Raw genomic sequence first — 22894 nt, forward strand, 5'->3', positions numbered from 1 at the left:
AGGTATACATGTACTAGAAGTAAAGCATAAAACTGCTCATTAATAACGCACAATTCCCAAAGGGAAAAAAACCCTTACAAAATACAGTAAGTCACACAAACCAGTATCTAATACAAATTCCTTCATGAACATAACCTTTTTACAAAGCTCTCTGAAGTGGTCATCACCTTACAATGAAAGTAGGTGCTGGTAGAAGGTAAAGGGAATGAACAGTTACTGGAAAGCACCAAGGTAAGACTGATTACTGTAGATATGTACTTTGTCGGGTGTCTAAAGGGGTTATGGTTCTTGGAACTAGTGTGGGAGTGTGGAGAAGATACAGTGCTGGCAGAGGCATGCATGGTATTGCTTCCAGCTACTTGGGATCCCTTGCCTAATAAAGCTCCTCTCTTCAGAAGAGCGTGTGAAACTGAAGCCAAGATGTGCTCAGATGTTTGATGTCCTAGTAGGATCTTTGCCAATGATCTTAAAATGTGCAATAATGCTTAAATGATTGCTACCCTGCAATTTGACTCGAAGAAATGGCTTTACTTACCTTGTAATGCGTATGACATAACAATAGGCATAACAGTGATGGTGATTGCCAGCATCTACTCTATTGTAACAAGAGATTTACCAGAGAATTTTGGAAAAAAGTCACATTCAATTTTCTGACACTTAGATTAGGCTCAAATGGCAATATATGGATGGGGAGGCAAAGAAAAGTTATCTACCAAAGGTTTGTCTTGTGAACTGTTTCCGTCTTTGTGTGGATATGCCAAAGCAACTTAATTTTCTTACTCTTGAGCATTTTCTTAAATATGATGCTTCCTTACAGAGATAATACTGTCAGTCTAGAATTAAAATATTGCTTACAGACTACCTTCTTCTGGAGACTCTATATTGTTTGCCTATAGAAGTTGTCTGAACAGTGTTTCTCTTCAGGTGACTTGCTCAATCTTCCTCTTATAATCTTTCTCTCTCCTGCTTATGCATCATTTTGTTCAATTCTTGTCATTAGTTGATTTTCTTGAAAGTTGCTCCTTGAAGTCTCATCTTACCTCTCCCATCTTGAGGCACATCAATATAAATTTCTGAAAGACATAAACCACAAAAGTTCCCGTAACGTTTCATAAGCACACATCAAAGTATTTTCTGTAAGGAAAAACTTGTAGTTTTTCAGTTCATGGATTTAATTTGAGGAAGCTGGAAAAAAGGAAGAAAAAGCATAATAAAAAAGAAGAGATGTTAGGAGGCCTCTGCCTTTCCTCATTAGCTCTATTTGGCCCAGTATGAGTTTGAGTGATATGGATAGTTGTACTCTCCTTCTCTTTTTTCCATAAAGTCAGAGTAGGAGGCTAATCTTGTTTCTTCCTGTTCATATTAAACTGGTCCTGGTCCTGCAGAACATTAATTATACATTAGATTCGCGAAATCAGATTTCACCCAACATCCCTCTTTCTGCACGTATGCTAATGTGCCCATTCCACATTGTTGTGTTGTCTACTGCCTGTGAGATGAAAAGATCAAATACTTGCCTGAAAAGGTGAAAGAGGGAATGCAAAGAACTGATAAGCACTTCATTTCTACTACTTGTAGTCTGCTGTGAAAGTACAGAGTGCAGAGGGCTTCCTTGTGCAGCCATAAATTTACTTTGTAGTAAATCTTATTTCCTTGGACAATCTCACTGGAGTTGTTTACATGAGTAAAGTGTGCCTGTGACAATACAGCAAACACCTTTATCAAAGAGCACTGCATCTTCCACTGCTCTTGTTACCAAGATATGTATCAGACAAAGCATATGCTGCTTACTCTACCCCTTATTCCTTCGATATGATGAGAAAATGCACTTATATATCCATATATGTAAATGAGTAAATATTATATTAATCTGTTTTTCTCAAAGAAGGATTGTAAGTATTCTTCAGTTTTGCTTGCAGTGCTTCCTAGACATAACAAATGCTTTAAATCTGGCCATCTTCACCTTCCGCAGTGTGTGTGTGTGTGTCATTGGCTATGTGATCTGTCCATAAATGAAATATGGGGCAGTGTGGGTAAACTAGCCGAAAGCCCAGCTAGGGAAAGTTTTGAGGTAGACCAAGATTAGCAGTCATCATAATCAATTAAAGCAATGCATCTCTTTGCTCAGGCAAGCAAGCATAATGGTGTGAATACAAGCTGTTAGAGGCACAGTTTGGTATCCTGGTAGCAACAATACTTTATTTAAACTCCTCCCACCAGACAGAGTTCTTTACATGGTGGGGTATTCACAAATCTACATGCTACATCATACACATTGCTTTCCATTAATGTACAAAATATAAAGAAACATCTGGTTCAGACAGCAGAATATCTGTGGGAATCAGCATGTTTCAGGATATCTAGTGTTTACTCATCAAATCTACTCATACTGAGTCTTGAGTCTCAAATTTTGTGTCAGCATAACTTTGTTTAAATTGCAGTGGTGAGTCTGCTTGGAAGTGCACATTCATGCAGGCAGCCACTTGAGCTGTTGCTCAAGTGTATTAGCTTAATTCAGACTTAGGAATTTCTCACAGTACTGTTAGTCAGGGAGGACCTCTGAGCAGAAATATGCAATTGTCTCCTAACTAACTCTGAGGATTTAAGTCTTCACCCCAAACTCCATCAAATAAATCCTATGTCAACGTTTGACAGTTAATTGCTTTCTAATAATCAATAGCCTAGGCAGCTTTATTCATGTTGGAAAGACAAAAAACCTACTTTGCGTTGTTTCATTCTGTCACTGTCCTTCTTTGATGTTTGTAGAAACAGATACTAACAAAACATGAAAACTTTTCTCTTCAAACAAGTTGTTTGTATCTAGAAGAGTCTCCTGAAACTTAGTTATAAATTAAAAATTTCAAGGGAGAGACAAATTGAAAAATATGAGCACATATCATGGCTTGGAGCCATTTACATCCTTCACAGCACCTTCAGTTGTTTCTTTTCAGTTTTCTGTACAGTTCTATGTGCGCTTTAGCTCAGAGAAAATGCTTTACTAATCTACAATCTGCATAACTTAAATCGCTAGATTGTTCAAAAAGAAAGGGCTTATTTTACTTATTTATATATTTCACAATAAATGTTTAGAGATCATGGAGCAAGTAGAGCAGGCACTTGTGTGCTCCAGGACAGAATGCAATTTAAAACATGTCAGACCCATCAGTCAGTTATTCTTTTCCTGTACCTGAGAGTCCCAAAGTCGCTCTTGGCCAGATCCTTCTTCCAAGGTTAATGTAAAAATCAAGAGTGTCACCAAAGTGGTGTAAAATGAGAGTTCCTGGATCCAAAGACTATAGGAAAGTTTATGAATATTTGTATGCAGCACAGAAGATAAAATATCACTCATGCAAGTAGCTTAAATTCTCTGCCAGTTCCCCTAATGTGTGTATAAAGCTATGGGAGAATGAGCGGGAGCATGTGAACAGCAGTGCCAACAACACATAAACCACACTCGGCTCTGAAAGCTGGGTATGAAATAAAGTATGAAATAATCATCCTGTGTTTTCTGAGGTCCAGGCTGAGCCTGGTGCAGAATCAATATCTTCTGCCTGAAACCAAACCCTGACAGGACAGACGCCAGGTTAAAAGATCTTCTTCCTCTAGTGAGAAGTGAAGAAGGTGTGTGATTGACGAATTGATGGTTGGACCAGTAAAGTTGAGAGGTACTGCTTCAGATTGTTTAGTAATAGTGGGATCACTGACAATATTTGCATTTTCCTAAGAAAGATGAATGTTAATTTCATGTGCAGTTAGCCAGAGTATTATATCCCAGCCTTCCTAGCTTGGCAACAGAAACTCCATGTATCATAGAATCACCAGGTTGGAAAAGACCTCTTAGACCATTCCTATCTGCCACTAAACCATGTCCCTGAGCACCTTGCCTACCTGTCTTTTAAACACCTCCAGGAATGGTGACTCAACCACCTCCCTGGGCAGCCTGCTCCAGTGCCCGATGACCCTTTCTGTGAAAAATTTCTTTCTGATATCTAGTCTGAACCTCCCCAGCGTAGCTTGAGGCCACACAGGGAACAACTTTCCTTACTATTAAAGACTGAGGCAAAGAAGGTATTAAGTACCTCAGCCTTATCCTCATCCTTTGTCACAGTTGTTCCACGTGCATCCAATAGGGACTGAATATTCTCCCTGGTCCTTCTTTTACTATTGATCTATTTATAGAAAGAATTTTTATTATCTTTCACAGAATTGGCCAGTCTGAGCTCTAGTTGGGCTTTAACCCTCCTGATTTTTCCTCTGCATGATCTCACTTCTTCCCTGTAGTCCAGCCAAGATGCTTGTCCCTTCTTCCAAAGTTCATAGACATTCCTCCTCTTTTTGATGTTCACCCAGTTCTCAACCAAGCTGGTTTTTTTTTTCCCAATAGCTCATTTTCCAGCACATGGGGACAGTTTGCTCATGTGTTGCCAGTATTTCTCTCTTGAAGAGTACCCAGCCCTCTTGGGCTTCCTTGCCCTTAAGGACTGTCTCCCATGGGACTTTATCAACTAACCTTCTGAACAGTCCAAAGTCTACCCTCTGAAATTTTAAGGTGGCTGTTCTGCTAACCCCCCTCCTCACCTCAGCTAGAACTGAGAATTCTAGCATCTCATGATCGCTTTGCCCCAGGCGTCCTCCAACTGTCACATCCCCCACAAGTTCACAGACAGCAGATCCAGGAGGGCGCCTTTCCTTCTTGGCTCTTTCACCAGTTGTGTGAGGAAGTTGTCTTCCACACACTCCAGGAACCTCCTAGACTGCCTCCTCTCTGCTGTATTGTACATCCAGCAGATTAAAGTCCCCCACAAGGACAAGAGCTAGCAATCTTGAGATAGACTTCTCCCAGTTGTTTGTAGAAGAGCCCATCAGCTTCTTCTTCTTGGCTATGTGGTCTATAACAGACTCCCATCACAATATCTGCCTTCTTGTGGGCTCCTCTGATTTTTACCCACAGGTGCTCGATCCCATCATCACCACAATTGAGCTCAATGGTAACAAAGCACTCCCTAACATAGACTGCTACCCCACCACGTCTCCTAGCTTTCCTGTCCCGCTTGAAGAATTTATACCCCACCATAGCAGCACTGCAGTTATGTGAGTTGTCTCACCACGTTTCCATGATGGCAACTATGTCATAGTCTCCTTGCCCTACAATAGCTTCCAGTTGCTCAAGTTTATTGCCCATACTGTGTGCATTGGTGTAAATGGACTTCAGCTGGGCTGATAATCGCTCAGCTCTCATAAAGGTAATAGTGTTCATTCCCAAATGACCAGTCCTTGGATTATCTAACCCATCAGTGCCAATTACTTTTCCATCATGAGACGTACATGCCCCCACTCACTCTGAGCTGATATAATGGAGGTCCTTGACAGTACACCATCTCTCAGGTACTGGAGTGCCATTTCCAGGTTCACTCCTGTCCAGTCTGGCTTCAACTCCCTCCCTCTTCACATCTACTTTAAAGCTCTATTAATGAGCCCTGCTAGATTTTTGGTTAAGAATTTTGTAGGAGACAAGTGTGCCCCATCCCTGGTAAGGAAGTCTGGAGGTGTATAGGCAAACCCATGATCAAAGAACCCAAACTTTTGCTCCTCACACTAGGTTTGGAGCCAGGTATTAATTGACTGATTTTTCTTGATCTCCCCCTCTTCATTCCTTGTTATTGGAATGTTGGAGGTAAACCACTACTTATGCCCCGGAGCCCATCACCATTTTCCCCAAAGCCCTGAAGTCCCTCTTAATTGCCCTCAGCTTTCTCCTCCGGATATCATTATTGTCTACTTGGAACACTAACAGAGGGTAATAATCTGTAGGCTTTACCAGGGAAGGAAGCTTTTTTATGAAGTCTTTCACAGAGGCCTCAGGCAGGCAGCAGACCTCCCTGTGCTGTGGGTCTGCTCTGCAGATTGGGTCCTGTGTTCCCTTTAGAAGGGAATCCCCCAAGATCATCACTCTTCTCTTCTTTTTCTCAGAAGTTGTTTTGATGGTCATTTGAGGATGGCGCAGCCTAGGGAATGTTTTGAGGCTGAGGGGGCCATGTCGGAGCCATCCTCCTCCTCTTTGTTGTTTGATTCCACTTGTAGTGCTTTGTATTTATTCTGCAAGGGAACCTGGGAGTTTGTCATCTGAATGGGGACAGCATACTTTCTGAGCAGGGCAGGAACTTTCTGCCTTCCCTATCTTTTTTCTCCTCAGTCTTATATTTAGTGGATGGCAGGTTTTTAACTGTGCTTGCTCTGGCTTCCTGCTTAGTTTGTGAGAGGGAGCATAGGGTGTTGCTTCACTGGTCTATCTCCCTCTCACACTCCCTAATGGTCCTCAGTCCAGTTACTTCCTCCCTTAGCTCTGCCACCAAGCAGAGGAGGACCCCTACTAGGGGAACAGCTTCCACAAGTGATGTCAGTACCGATGGTGTGAGTCAGTGTGGGAGGGGGGCGCTCCCTGCAGCCCCATGTCTGGGTTGCTGCATGTATTCGCTGAAGCTCTGTCTGAATGGCTGCATCGGTCCTGGCTGCTGCAGCACCCAGAGCAGCCTTAATTTTATGCTGGGTGGCCACCATGGTCCTCGGTCCCTTCCGGCTGGCCTCCAGTCCCCTTTCTTCGCCCTCCCTGCTCACCCTGCCTGCTCGAACTGCCGCTCAAGCTGCCTTGTTTTTCTAACAAGCCCTGTGCCTGTTTGCCATACTCTTGCTCGTGGTTGTCCCCAGGGGCCGTTTAAATCTCCCATGGCAGCCACTGGGACTGACCCCTCTGTCGTGAACAGCAGCTGGTGGGTGTCAGGAACCTGGAGCTGCCTGCCCCGCTCATGCCTGGGTTTTCCTGGGCTTTCCCTGGCTCTGGGAAGCGTCCCACTGCCACAAATTGTCACCCCGCTGCAGTACTCACTGTTCTGCTGCTGGATGTCACCGAAAGAGCAGTGTTGCTGGCTTAGCTACGTTTAAATGTCCTGCGGTTTTGTCACTTCTGGTCACTTTTACAGGATTTAAATGTATTTAGAGCTGAAATGTGTGCTCTGGAGGTGGCTCAGGTTGCTCATACTCACTAGCAAAGGTTATTGTCAATATGCAGCACCCGATTGCTATTGCTGCTCTACGTGACCACTCACTGAACAGCACTCAGTCAGTCTGCATTGATTTTCCTTGCCTGGCAAGGAAGTAGCTAGCTAAAGGATTGCTTCTATTTCCACAGCAATAACTTTGCATGGTGACTTAGATCCACTGGAAAAAACGGCATCCATTAATAATGAAACAATGATTCAGAGCCCCTGGAGACCAAGTGTTTTTTCAGGGACTTTTGTAATTTTCTGACAAATTAACAGCGGCTGCATTCACCGTTCTAGGGCCTCTTGCTAAGTTAGTGTTCACATAAAAGCACCATCAATCACAACAGCCCCTTTAGACCTGAAATAACAAAGTAAATGTTCTCTGAAAATGTCCATATCATGCTCTGGCATAAAACTGTATTACACTGATCTAAGCAGACCTCCACTGGCCTGTGCCTGTTGAGATTCTGGTGCAATGCCTTCAAATCTATTCATGCTGGGGGTGGAAGAAAAGCTTTCACTCTGTTCACAGGACGAACTTGGATATCAGGCTAACAAACACTATTCTGTATTAAGAAGACCTTGGTAGATACACTCGTTATTACAGGCAATAGGAATGTCCTGCTTCCCCATAAATGGAAGGACAAGGGAGGATAAAACGCAATGCATTAGATTCTGAAAAAAATTGAAAGGATGGGATATGAGAAATGAATTGCAGGACAAGCACCAAATGAAAAGCGATTCAGATGTATAAATGTATTACAAACCAGAAAGAAATAAAACATCATCTAGTCCCTTTGCCTATGGGGTCTGCCAAAGATAAGGGCACCTCCTTGGCTGTGCTGCTTTCCAGTAGAAGAAAGGCTGATGGGTCAGGGGAAGTAAGAGGTACACTCCATACCAAAAGGGACATGCAGAACTTGAAGGATTTACACTCTACTTTTGCTTATTCCCCAGCTAAATCTAAAACCAATATTAAGACCTGCTAATTAATGATACCCAAGCCCCACAGTGGCGTGTAGTCACACATGAGATAAGGCTAGTCACACAAGTGAAAGGTCTTTGTTTGCTTATTTAAATTACTTTTAAAATTTGATTCTATGACTTCTTCCTGCTAATACAGAACTCAAAGATAGTTTTCAGAGAAACACCTTGTCTATAGCACGTGTTTGAGCTTCATACTGGTGAGTCCACTAATTCAGACTTGTGTCTGGGACAGTGCTGAGCTGGTAGCTGGAGATCTCAGAAAGAAATTGCACCCATTTAGAAATTACCTCCCAGCTCTCCTCTGCAATGAAGAGGAGGACCCTGCAACAGTGCTGGTTTTGGCATGGCATATGGTCTTGTAATCAATGATATGGCTGCTTTTGTGGTAAATGAAGCTTGGGATCTGCTTGAATCCCATGTCTGTCTCACAGACACGCAGGAGGATACTTGGCCCTTGGAGTAAGTCTGGAGAGCTGCTGCAGGTGAAGAATTGCCTTCTGCATCTTCTCTACCAGAACTGCTGGTGTTAAAACAGCAGCTGGCTTAACTTTTGTATTAACATGGCTGCCTGGCTAACAGACCAAAGCTAAGAGAGAAAGCAAGTTTCCTGCAGAGTTTCTGGCATATCTGTAATTGTAATCTTTTGTCCCATCAGCTGGGTTTGTGGGAGAGAAATGAAACCACATATACTGTGTGCCAACCTTTAAAGAACTGATGCACCTGAAGGCAAATTAATTTACATGATCCACAAAAAAATCCACTGGTTTCATTATGTATGCAGTTTGAACTGCCTTCAGTTCTTTTCAACACCTCAGTGAATCACGATGCCGAACTAAATATGGGTATCATCTAACAAATTCAGACATCTTGTTCCACTTGAGACTGTGGTCATTTTCACATATTTTCAGCTAACTAGAGTGACCAAAACCCTTTAATTGCATTTCTGTCACAGAGGAAGATGGCTTGAAATATTTGGACATGGAGAAGCCAAGAAGAACTTGGATTTCTGTTACTATCATGTTCAGTCTCATATCGCCACATGAAAACATATAACCTTCTGTGTAAATATAACCAACTCCATACTATTTACAATCCAGTAACACTACATGGAAGTTGTTCTGTAGTCTCCATGTTATAGTTAGAAACCTTCTCTCCACAGGTTTATTCAGGAGCAGATTTGATTCATGTCTTTAAGACCTTTGACATACTAAAAGACTGATAAAAACCCCCAAGGTCTGTATGTACTTCCTCACATACAGCTACCTCTGAAATAGAAGCAGCTTCTTACCCTACAAGTCCATGTGCAGTCCCAAAGACTTTTTTTTTTCTCTTTCATGAAGTTCCAGTGGCTGAGTAGCATGAAAGGTATATCTCTGAGGACTGTAACTGTAGCATCCCAAGAGATGCTGCATACTCCTGTGATGAGGTAAATAGATGGGCATTCTTTGGAGCAGAGCTTGATACTCTAATTTTTTTTTGCACAGGGAAATCTCTTGGTACTGCTGTAAAAGGTTTTAAAAACATCTGTGAACCTTTGAATATTTCTACATAAGCAGTAAGGACTGAATTATACGAATGTCTCTGATTTCAGCTCATCCCAATTTCCCAAAAGCTGATGTTACAGGCTTTCAAAATCTGTTCCCACAAAGGGGCTTTGACATACCTAAGATAGGGGAAACCTTATTGCTCTTTACAACTACCTGAAGGGAGGTTGAGGAGAGGAGGGAGCTGGCCTCTTCTCCCAAGTGACAGGGGACAGGACAAGAGGGAATGGCCTCAAGCTCTGCCAGGGGAGGTTCAGGCTCGACATAAGGAAAAAAATTCTTCACTGAAAGGGTCATTAGGCAATGGAATGGTCTGCCCAGGGAGGTAGTTGCCTTCCCTGGAGTTGTTTAAGGTGCGGGTGGATGAGGTACTGAGGGGCATGGTTTAGAGATTGGTGGGAATGGTTGGACTCGATGATCCAGTGGGTCTCTTCCAACCTGGTGATTCTGTGATTCTATAGTTGAGTATTCTTCACATTTGCTGAGCACTTATACAGCAGTGTCAACCCATACATCTAAGATCCAAGAGTGCACAATGAAAAGGACAAGAGGCTTTACAAGAGCATGTCCTTTTACATAAAATTCAGGTACAGGTTATCAGGTACATGAGACCTCCCCTCATGCTGGCTGACAAGTTGAATTTGACAGATCCACTATAAATTGAAAGCCAGGCTTAAAAAGCAAGCAGTAAAACTTGCCACGTGATTTATATGTGATATATGTACAAAGCTTGATAGGACACTACAATGTTTTGCTTACACAATCTCCTAATGTACCCAAAAGATTTACTAGGGATATTTAAACAAAACAAGAAGTGTTGGTTTAGCAGTCATGCCTGATTCAGAAAGGAAGGCAGTTACACAATTCTTCTATTAATTCTAGTACCTTTTCATTTTTTGAGATTAATTTGTAATACAGTGAATAATAATTTATTTATAAATGAAGAATATAATTTAAAAGGATGTGTATGCAAGCTATACTCAATATAGAGTATCTTTACTCATGTGGATGGTCAGTTCTAAGTGTTGTAATGGGTCATTGCAATGTAGAGATGAGGTTAGATGTAGTTTTATTATACAGGATGATGGATGTGGTTTGTACCCTGAAGTTAATTGAGCTGTATAGAGGGTTAGTAAGTGAAGGAGAAACATGGTTGCATGTAAGGAAGTGTGTGAGCATCTGTATAGTGATATGAGCGCACATGGAGATGTTAATGGATATACGTACTTATGTGTATTTATGTATCTACTATTTATCTAGACTACTATTTATCTATTTATGTGTTTCGGTATCTTAGTATCCCTGTAAAATTCAAGAATGAACTATTGAACTAAATAAAAGTAGGCTAACTTGCATCAGGTGAATATCCTGCTCCTTTTACTATCTTTTGCCCTAGCACCCTGCCACCTTGGCATCAGCAAAATTCCGTCCACTAAAATTGCTGCCTAGCATGCCCTGAAGTCTAACAGACGATAAAACCAAACACATTCATGGAAACTGAGCTGTTTAAACATGCCAAAAGGGAGGAAAGGGGTTACCCAAACATAAGATTTGAGTGTTTTGGTACTATTTGCAGAACTTCAAGGTGCTGACTTTTTTCTAGGTCCACGGAAGTCAGTAAAACTGGAAGCGACTGATATTTCAGTGGATTTATGTCAGAAGCAGAAGAATTTTCTAGATTCCATTTGAAAGAAGGCGGCAAAGTTGGTTTCCAATGCAGAATAGATTAATATACTGCTTGAACTGAATCCCAGCTGGATCATCCATAGTTCCTGTTATCACTCTGAAATACTCCAGGCTCATAATTCCCATGGTAAGGTAGGTGCTTCAGGGGCAGAGGGGGCAGAACAGTGGTATTAAGAGGAAAATGGCCAGTTCCTGTGCCTATATTCAACAACTGCCCAGCAGCATGGTAGACAGTGAGTCCCTCTGCATGCTGGAACTGCTCCTCAGTCCCGACCTAGCCTCTGCATTTCTTTTGCCTTACTGCATTGCTCCCATTTCCTTCTCCCATTTTTCTCTCCTGTACATGAAATCCTTCCATAATAACTACTGCTTCCCCCAGCAGAGACAAAAACAAGATGCATGTGCTACTTCCATTAGCCTCACCAGAAGCTGAACTTGCTCTAATTGCAGAACGGTCTATTCAGCACTTGAATTTTGATCCCTAAACCTGTGGTTTAGCCCAGAGTTTTTACTCCCAGTTAAATCAGTTTTTTAATTTACCTCTGCATAACACAGAAAATTCTTTCATTTCTGGAAATGCCTATTACAAGCATGTAGAAAAAGATGTTTTTCCTGAGGTTTTTATTTCATTTACTGAAGAGTCTTATTTTCTACTTTCACTTTTCTGTATTGAGAGGGCTAGTCTTCCAAGTCAGAGCTGAAGAAAGTAATTACTGTGCTGAGAGCTAGATTTCAGTGTAGGATAAATCAGTTGTTTTTTCTGTAACTGTTCTTTCTGTGTATGATTTTTATTTGCATCAACTGAATTTCTGTGGCTTTTCTAGCAGCATGAAATATAAAACTATTTCTTTTAAAATAAAGGTGTGAAGATACTTCAAAAAAGAGCATAGAGCACCTTTTTAATCCTAGTGAAACTATTATGGCAACAATAAAAAAAAACAGGAGTAAAGCTGTTGCAATTTAATCAGGTTACTGTTTGGCCTCCTGTTGTAGATCCAATATATGTTTCCTTGCACATAACCATCCAAGCAATAAATAATTATAAACTTTGTTTATTTGTAGTTAGAATCATAGAATCACTAGGTTGGAAAACATCTTTGAGGTCATCAAATCCAACTGTACCTGTTCGCTACTAAATCAGTTAGATGCAGAAGAGTAACATCTGCAACACCATCACTGGAAACCATACTATGTGCTGGAAGACCTACTGGAAAGATTATTTTATGCAGAAATATCTCTTTCCTATGGGTAAAAACCCATAGGAGAAGTTCAGGTGTGTTGAGATCGTGAAAGAGGCCAAAGACCTTGGACAATCTTAGCAGAGAGAAAGAGGTAAGAAAACAATTTCTCTTTCTGAGCTGTATCTGAGCTGTATTGTTAGCTTTACAAAGAAATATGCTTTGATGCTAGTATGGACCTGTGGGTTATTATTTTTAAATTCTCTCACAGCTGCACCTAGATATTGGTCTGCTGGGGTGTAAAATGCCCTTTGGTTGCAATAGGATCTTTGTGCATGGATCAGTGACAACATATGACCCCTGCTGAGTAGCATTTCTTGAGTCACAGAGAAAAAACCGATGCTTGCTTGGTGTCATTCAGCCGAGGTATTCCACTTAGTATGGCTTGGTTTGAATGATTATTTATGAAGCATGGAAATTTTTGGACAATTATGACTGCCAGCTGGTGGTTAATCTCTGTTTGTTCTACATTACTCTTCATTATTTACTTATTTGTTTGTGTGTGTGCCTTTTGTATTGTGGATATATTGTATGTTCATTTTATCGTGACAGACATTTAGGCTTCTTGCAGTTGCTCACCATTGATTGTGATTTTCAGGTGTGCACTTTAATATTACATGAGAGGCAGAAAGAATGTAATAATTCAGAATGAATAATTCAACAACAGCTATCACATGCATACACTGTAACAGAGAATCTTGCTGTGCTATGTCTATGTCAATGTCTATGTTCTTATGTCTACTACAATCTTACAGCATTTCCAAGTAAAAAACTGGAAGCCAATTACTTACACATGAAAATACTTTTCAGCTCTTCAGCTCTCCTATCACCACTGGCTTTCTGTGCTGGCAGAATGTGAGCAATGAGAATTTGGCAGGTGGTGCCGAGATGAGACTTTGCCCAAAGACTTTCACTCTTTATTGTGCTTATGCAATCACTGTGCAGTCTCAGTGACATCAGCAGCTATTATGCAGCAGCTGCATAATCAGGCATTTATTGGAAGAGGTAGAGAGGAAAAAAGCCACATGTTTGGCTTCTGTGTTCCCTAATGGTACAAAATAAAACAACTGGAAAACGCATTGTGTGATTTTTGATGAGCAGCTGTTGGCCTGTGTTTTTTGACTGCTCTGTAAGTCCGATGAGAACACAATGCTAGGAAAATGCCATGTTTGGGTCATAACAAGCAACAAAAGTGGCTGGATAGCTGCCTGGTGAAAAAATACCTGGGAGTACTGGTTGACAGCCAGCTGAATATGAGCCAGCACCGTGCCCAGGTGGCCAAGAAGGCCAATAGCATCTTGGCTTGTACCAGAAAAGAATATGGCCAGCAGGAGTAGAGGAGATTCTATGACAACTCATGTTAGTTATGAGTCTTCTGGGAATGCAGCCCCACAAATTCCCCAGTTAAATCAGATTTTACAGGTCATTCTCATTAAGGTCCTCAGTTTAGCCTCCTGTGCAGACCTAGCTTCCCATCCAGTGACTCTTGCTTATAAAACATGAGCCCCTTTGCCAGTTTTAAAATCACAAGTAATGAATATCCTTCTGCATCTGAAGACATTTCCTTGGTGAACTGCCAACTTTGAGAAGAAATATACTCTGAGGTAAGATGAATCCCAGGGTCACACTTCAGCTGCTTAAATGTTAGTAACTTGTATAAGCTCATCTTCCAGCATAATAACAAGAAATCAATACAGGGAAGTATCCAAATGATCTAAGCCTTCCTAAGAAAGGTAGAATGAGTAGCCTTCTGGAAACGCCTCTTTCAATATGTTAGTGAGGGTGTCTAAATATCTGGTAGGTGATCAACTTTTAGACTGTTATGTTGATTAAGGTTAATCCTGCTCTTTATTGCCAGTCAGGATTTGTGTAAATTAATCTTCCACATATTGGATTTTTCTGTCTTAGTTTGCTACAGTACTCTATTATTCTAAGTTTCCTTGCCACAAAGCATTTGCAGACTGGGATCAAATTACCTTTTAATATTCTATCAGCCTTCTCACAGTTTGACAGACTTCCCAGAAGTCAAATAAGCTCTGCAGCTCTTTTCTGAATGCTTTCCAACCTGCCATTACAATTCTTTTCTGCTGCAGGCCCTAGTGAAGGCATGTTTCTCTCTACCAGTCTCACCACTGCTAAGTGAGATAACAGCTCCCTGCTTCAATTGGCATCTCCTCTTCACACACTGAGGAATTTCATTAGCTTGCTTAGCCATCATACTGCATAGAAAACTGATGGTGGGTAGTTGCCTATTGTTTTACTGGGTATTTCAAATGGTTCCAGATTGCTCTATACCAGTGATGCCCTGAATAATATGGTAGAGAGTGAGTGCCACTACCTAAAACTTATGTTGTTATGCAACATAAAACATAAAATCTCAGTGTTGTGAGGCAGTAGTTTTGTTGCCCAGATAGGTGTGCTAAGTTTCAAATACTAAAGCAGAGCAAAGTATAATCAGTTTTTGAGAGCTAGATTACAATCTGTTGCATATTTGATCTTCATAAGGTATTTTGTAATTTTTATAGAATAAGGGAGAGGCATATGAGGAAACTAGATGCAGCGCCAAAAGTTTGAAAATCCTTTTATGAGCCCTTCATCTTCTCTTAGACGGCGTACTACAGACTTGCAAAGCACTAGATTACATGCTGCAGCAGGTGAGTGAATCTACTCATAGGCTCCCATGTGGTCTTCTTATAGTATGACAGGTCAGGTGCAAAACCCAACTAGAAGAATCAGTGTTCAAATTTGATTGTGCATAGAGCAGGCTGAACCTGGGACTGTTGAAGCCCAAAGCTGCAGACTTCTAGATGCTTCCACTCCTAGACAGGAAGAGGTATGATGCTCTGGAAACTGCAATATGAGATTAGGGGTGGGGCGTCAATTTCTTGCTCCTACAATATTAGAAAATTTACAAAATTTTACACAAACTACAATAATGGAAGTATGTTCAAATACTTCCAGTGGGACCCCAGATAAACCTTTTGGTCTCATCTGTCAAGTGGAAATAAAAGAACTTGACTATCTCACATATGCACTGTGTGGATAAATACGCTACAGACTATTAAGTACTCATTTACTTCTATAGTATAAGAGCAGAGTTAACTCCAGTATAGTCAGTAGTCATGAGAACTGACTTTAAGAAAGATGGGGAAATGCTAGCCAGTCTCCTAGCTAATTTTCACTAACTTTGTTTTCTAAACATTCTAGACCAGGTTTGCACTAATCTAAATAGAATAAATGAAAAAAAGAAGATAAGGCACAGATTGCCCACACAGGTAAAATTTATTAGCATAACAAACACAGGAAGATCAGGACTTAGAATGAGAAGATACAGATTACTCTTGCTACTATCCTAATGTTTGATTTCTGTTATCTTATTTGTCTCTAACTCCTCAAAAACCTGCCCCTTATAGCCGTCATCATCATGTGGTCTTACTCCTCAAGTTAAGTACCTGGCTTGGTTGTTGGATTGCTTCAAGTATTTTTACTTTTGCTTTACATATTCCCAGGGACAAGATAGGAAAAATAATTTTGAGCAAGACTTTGCAAAATGCAAAAACCAAAAAATCTAATTTGCTTTACAATGTCTTAAAATACCTATTAAGAAGGCATTTTTCTAGATTACATCAGTTTTATCTTCAGCAGCATAACAGAAGTCTTGGAGGATTTTTTGTGATTGAAGAGAGTGAACTCTGGCTGCTTTCCAATCACAATTTCTTTAGAACTTTTTTAGGTGATGCTGTGCTGGAGATGAACTGTTAGCATAAGAACGATGAAAGGTGCCGGGATTGGCAGCTCCTTATGATTCATCACTTTTCACATAGGAGAAGTTTGGAATATAGTGAAAAACAAGTTTGCCTCCCTCCCCTGCATGACTGATTAAAATCTGTATCACTAGTCAACACAGAATATAGTTAATGACTGTTTAATTAATTTACTGTAATTTTTGATGTAGCTCATTGCAATTACTTTTCCACAGGCTGCTACATAATAGTAATGATTTTCAACAGAAGGAAGGCAGGCTGTGTAGTGTGTGTCAGCTCTCAGAGAAGCATCACTTTAATGACTACAAAGAATTACTCTAATACAGAATTCAGCTCAGAGATATAATTAGCTACTTAATACACACAAGTCCCTTAACTATGAAGGCTCCTTTGCACATAAATATTCAACTATGTACTAGAGCATCAGTCCTTCAGGAAGAAAAGTTGTAGATGAACCTTGTCTCTTTTTAGATTTGAGCCCATCAGTTGTTTTTCTGCCAGCTGATCACATGAAATGCTGTGCTAACACCATTCCACTTACTTAACACTCACTGTAAATGGTTATGTCTTCACAATTGTTCCACCTTTGAGATTCTTTGGAGTCTAAGTAAAGGTTGTCAATACACACAGACACCAGGAAACAGATTATCTTATTGAGAAGTAAAGTGAGGTAGTTTATTTATTTCTCAAATACCTATTTTTACAGTTATTTTTACCCTCCATTTCATGATGGGTGCCCAGTTTCCACCATTTAAATCTTTGATGCTACTCTGTGGAGGCTATGTAGTGTTGTGCTGAATAAACTGTTTTCTCTGCTGCTTAAAGTAATGCATCTCCTTTATTCTGTTTTGGGATCATGTTATCACCTGGCATGGGACTGACATTAGCAGTATTTCTAATTGTGTTCTAGTGAGATTTGTCATATTCCTGTCATTTAATGTCTTTAACTGGTTTTACCTCTTTAGAATCTCCAGTCTCCAAGAAACGTTTTATACTGGAGTCTTTTGAGAAGCATGTTTTTTCTGCATCAAAGAGATTTTCTTCACAATTTTTGTTGTAGATATCTGTGTATAAGTATTTATGATAGTGTTGATCACATAACTTCTCAAAAAACTTTTAAGGTCTCGAAAACTCTTTGCTGATTCACATCAGCATCCTCTCATGACTTAATGAACAACATAATGATTTTTATTTCTCCAAATTTTCAATGCTTTTTGATCTATTTTGCTTTTCAGACTTAAACAGCCATATATCTGATATCTTCCTAATGAACAAACTGACTGTGTCTAATCGCTGGCCTTTTTCTGAACTATGCAATCAAACATCACTATAAAACCAAAGTCATACAAACATGTTTTATCACTTCTCTGATGAAATCTCTAAATGCTTGCTGTGGTTATCTTTGTCATGATCTAATCAGGGTATAGTGACAATTAAAGTAATGATGTGGTAGATCCTTGACCTCTGCTGTCACTGCAAATAATTGTCTGACATTGTTAATATTTATGGTTATGCATTCAGCATTATCACATAAGCTTTTACTGATTTTGTTACTGTCTGGTATTCCATTGCATGCCATCATTTCATGTTGAAATTGTAGCATGCTTTCAAAGATCTGCTGCATCTCTGCATAAGGATTATTTATTACATATTGCTTTTTGTTTAATAATAAATTGCACTGTGCATAATATACAGCTCTAGTACCTGCTTGTTCCTCCTCAAGTTACATATTTATCTGTGTCTTGATATCCAAAATATATGCTGGAGCTGATTTTCCAAAATATTGAAAGCAAGGGGATTTTATTTTAAAGACTCTTAATTGTTTTGCTGCTTCTTCATTCTCACTTCTGTCAAAAGCACTGAATGTACAAAGATAGTTGTTTTGCAGGCGGTTTTAGTAATTCTCTGGGACACAGCCTAGTTAAGATAGACAGTATTCTACTTATAATTTTCTTTCTTTTTTTCCCCTTTTGTTTTTTGAAAAGTTCTTTCTTTTAGTTCAGAACTCTAATTTATGATAAATTTCCTACTAAGAAATCCTGTTGCAACTTTACATAAATACAGAAAGACTTGCCTGTTTAGATCATTAACTCCAGCTACCTGACATCTCCCCTTTTACTTCTACCACTTGCAGTATCTTTGGGCAATGCAGTTGATTCTCCCTGTCATTTGCTTGTCCATCTGCCTTATTTGGTCTAGAAAACTAAAAGCAATTAGTTGAATTTTATCAATGCAATAGAAGTTTTGGTCCCTGTCAGTTAAAGTTTAATACAGCTGAGACTGCATAACTCAATACAAGATATGGGAGCTGCTCACTGCTTTAAACCTTTTCTTCTGCTACTCTAGATCCATCTACCCTTAAAAGCATATCAGAGATAAGTAGGCTAACTTTCAGTTACATTTGTACTGACAGATTTATAGCAGGTGCGATTGTGAGTGTTGGACTTAGCTTTTTAAATGCAAACATAAAAGTGAAATCAGCCAGCCTAGCCAGCTTTGATGTACTATTGAGAGAAACATCTGGACCACATGAATGTACATTGGTATAAAGCTCAGCAGTTGCATTCAGCTGTACTTGGAAAGTGGCTGGAGCTGTTCTAAAATTCTAAACTATCACAGAGAAACTTAAGTGAGGGACTTGATAATAACTTTATTGTTTTTTCAGTGCATACATAAAATGTGTAAAATGTATGTGCTATTATAATTACTATTGAGAAGATAGCACAGAAGATAATGTAAGGGGAAGGTGTTTTCTAACTACTAAAGTAAGTAGAGACACTTTTAAAAACTAAGTGGTTTCAATTGTAACAGAGATGAAGGAATCCATTGATAAAAGTTGAGGTGTCACACTCATACCCATGTGTGACGCTACAGTTTTGTGACATTATGCAATGCAATTGTGGGCTTAATTGGAGCCTTTCATTTCACATGAATTTTACACTGCTGTCTGCTACTTCAGTAGCATCATTTTGGATTTGTTATAACATAAATGAGGCAAGGATCTTTACGCAAAAAATTTACTCAAATATACAGGAAAATTTAAATATGGACTATGTTCAGAACTAGTTCACAGTATTTTTACTACCTTTCACTTCTCAGTGTGCAGAGTTCATTTAGCAACAGTCTTCAGATAATCTTTTAATTACTCACTTTTCTTCTAATTGCTATTTTCTGACAATTCATGACCACATTTAAGTTAATTTAAATCACTTCAACTGTACAGTCCATTTAAAAGAAAGACCTTCATGAGCTGATGGATGACACTCCAAGTTTAATGGAAAGGTGGAGAAACAGCTAAAATAGGGAATATCAATCCAATGAATCTGCAGTTAACACGAGTGTAGAGAAATATATGTTGCAATATGGGCTCTATAATCTTCAGAGCAAAAGGAAAACAAGAATAAGACATGAAATGAACAATATGCATTACACATATATATAAAAAAAGACATGGTGTCTATCAGTATATAAAAGGATTGCCTATATTCAGATTGACATGGACAGAAACCTTGTGTACTGGTTTAATTTCACATGCTAGCAGTTAATTTCTAAATATAAGAAAGAAAGTACTCACTAACTTACACATCTTGAATTATTTAAATGCAAACAACATAATTAAAAACTAAATCTTCCCATTTATTTGCACTATTATAGTACTGAGGCATGGAAACAAAACTGAGTGCTGCAGATTTTGAGGTATTTGATTCCAAGCCCACTGTCTGTTTGTGCTGTTGGTCCTGACATCAAGTTGAAGGCCAGGCAGCAGAAGGGATACACAATGCAATGCAAATATCAGCATCTGGCTCTTTTAGGAGTAGAATGTGATTTCCTTAACTTTGCTTTTGCTTTAAGTAATTCCTGTTTTTACAGTTGGGCTGTTCCTAGTAAACACACAAGAATATTCAGAAGAAAATATATTCAGCAATATCTGTTATTCTAACTCAGTATATTTTTAAGGGAATGGAGGCAGATATATAATGGCAGATGTTACCCAACACACCTAATATCTGCTACCAGACAGATTCTCCAGATGATAATTCCCAGACAGTTCTTTCATAAAAGCAGTATATAAGTATTCAATATTATTACTTTCCATCATTAAAAAAAAATGCTGCTCTGGTTTGCCATATTTAATCTGAGTATAATATAAAATTCCAGCTAGGGGTTGTAAATTAAAACAATGCTTTGTCCTGTGATCCCCTCATCTTTAAAATAGTGTAATCGTAATCCCATTTAATATTGTGATTTTGCAAATACAAACTTGAGATCTTTCTTATTTTCAAAACACTTTACTTAAAATAAAAGGACACTAATTTTGTTCTCTTTGTTACTGTAAATACTTTGTATTAAGAGCAACCTCTCCACAAAACCCATCTGATACCCAAGTGCCTATTGTTTTCGGTAGACTATAGCCATGTTCACACTGCACAACTAACCCACTTCAGCGCCAATGTCCTAAGCTACGTAACACAGGCAAAACTGCATCTGCAGCTCTTACAAATCACTGAACCAGAGGACCTACTGAATGCGGATATTTCACTCCAGTCATAGTCTGTATCCTGCTTCAAAATTTGGCATTAAAGGTAGTGATTTCAGGTAGCCTTTTTACCCACTGGCAAAGTTACATATTCCCTGCATTTTTCTCACAGTTCATAGAATCACCATGTTGGAAGAGACCCACCAGATCATCGAGTCCAACCATTCCCACCAAACTCTAAACCATGTCCCTCAGTACCTCATCCACCCACACCTTAAACAACTCCAGGGAAGGCAACTACCTCCCTGGGCAGACCATTCCATTGCCTAATGACCCTTTCAGTGAAGAATTTTTTTCCTTATGTCGAGCCTGAACCTCCCCTTGCGGAGCTTGAGGCCATTCCCTCTTGTCCTGTCCCCTGTCACTTGGGAGAAGAGGCCAGCTCCCTCCTCTCCTCAACCTCCCTTCAGGTAGTTGTAGAGAGCAATAAGGTCTCCCCTCAGCCTCCTCTTCTCCAGGCTAAACAACCCCAGCTCTCTCAGCCGTTCCTCATAACATTTGTTCTCCAGCACCTTCAGCAGCTTCGTTGCTCTTGTCTGGACACGCTCCAGAGCCTCAACATCCATTCTTCTCTTGCATGAAGCACATGCAAGAGAACCGGGTGATCAGGCCCAGCCAACATGGGTTCACAAAAGGCAGGTCTTGCCAAACTAACCTGATCACCTTCTATGACAAAGTGACTTGGCTGCTGGATAAGGGAAAGGCTGTGGATGTGGTCTTCCTGGACTTCAGTAAAGCCTTTGACAGTTTCTCACAGCATTCTGCTTCGGAAACTGTCAGCCTCTGGCCTGGACAGGCGCACACTCTCCTGGGTGGAAAACTGGTTGGATGGCCGTGCCCAGAGAGTGGTGGGAAATGGTGTGAAATCCAGCTGGAGGCCAGTGACAAGTGGGGTCCCCCAGGGCTCAGTGCTGGGTCCAGCCCTGTTCAATGTCTTTATCAATGACCTGGATGAAGGCATTGAGTGCTCCCTTAGCAAGTTTGCAGATGACACTAAGCTGGGTGGAGGTGTGGATCTGCTGGAGGGAAGGGAGGCTCTGCAAAGGGATCTGGGGCACAACAACCCTGTGCAGTGCTACAGACTAGGAGAAGTCTGTCTAGAAAGCTGCCTGGAGGAGAGGGACCTGGGGGTGTTGGTTGACAGCAACTGAACATGAGCCAGCAGTGTGCCCAGGTGACCAAGAAGGCCAATGGAATCTTGGCTTGTATCAGAAATGGCGTGACCAGCAGGCCCAGGGAGGTTATTCTCCTTCTGTATTCGGCACTGGTAAGACCGCTCCTTGAATACTGTGTTCAGTTCTGGGCCTCTCACCACAAGAAGGATGTTGAGGCCCTGGAGCGAGTCCAGAGAAGAGCAACAAAGCTGGTGAAGGGGCTGGAGAACAGGCCTTATGAGGAGAGGCTGAGAGAGCTGGGGTTGTTTAGCCTGGAGAAGAGGAGGCTGAGGGGAGATCTCATTGCTCTCTGTAACTACCTGAAAGGAGGTTGTAGAGAGGAGGGTGGTGGCCTCTTCTACCAAGTGACAGGGGACAGGACGAGAGGAAATGGCCCCAAGCTCCGCCAGGGGAGATTTAGGCTGGACATTAGGAAAAAATTCTTCACAGAAAGGGTCATTTGGCACTGGAACAGGCTACCTAGGGAGGTCGTTGATTTACCTTCCCTGGAGGTGTTTAAGGCATGGGTGAATGAGGTGCTGAGGAGCATGTTTTAGTGTTTGATAGGAATGGTTGGACTTGATGATCTGGTGGGTCTCTTCCAACCTGGTGATTCTATGATTCTTGTGGTGAGGGGCCCAGAACAGAACACAGTATTCGCGGTGTGGTCTCACCAGTGCCGAGTACAGGGGGAGAATAACCTCCCTGGACCTGCTGGTCACACTATTTCTGATACAAGCCAAGATGCCACTGGCCTTCACGGCCACCTGGGCACACTGCCGGCTCATGTTCAGTCGACTGCTAATCAATAACCCCAGGTCCCTCTCCTCCAGGCAGCTTTCCAGCCAGACTTCTCCTAGTCTGTAGCACTGCACAGGGATGTTGCGCCCCAAGTGCAGGACCCGGCATTTGGCCTTGTTAAACCTCATCCCATTGGTCTCAGC

At 40.7% G+C, this 22894-nt stretch overlaps 1 protein-coding gene across 4 annotated transcripts in view; it reads right to left on the bottom strand.

Moving 5' to 3' along the window:
- Positions 1-758: 758 nt before the first annotated feature.
- SHISAL1 (shisa like 1) overlaps positions 759-22894 on the bottom strand; it is a 188204-nt gene continuing 166068 nt past the window's right edge. For all 4 annotated transcript variants that reach the window (XR_011338119.1, XR_011338118.1, XM_069865158.1 and 1 more), the window contains one exon: positions 759-1073. Coding sequence is in view for 2 of the 4 variants with exons in the window: in XM_069865152.1 (XP_069721253.1) it covers positions 1061-1073 (13 nt within the window). In the remaining 2 variants the exon portion in view is untranslated. The remainder of the gene's footprint in view (positions 1074-22894) is intronic.

The sequence above is a fragment of the Phaenicophaeus curvirostris genome, chromosome 1, assembly GCF_032191515.1.
Source record: "Phaenicophaeus curvirostris isolate KB17595 chromosome 1, BPBGC_Pcur_1.0, whole genome shotgun sequence".
NCBI classification, from domain to species: Eukaryota; Metazoa; Chordata; class Aves; order Cuculiformes; family Cuculidae; genus Phaenicophaeus; species Phaenicophaeus curvirostris.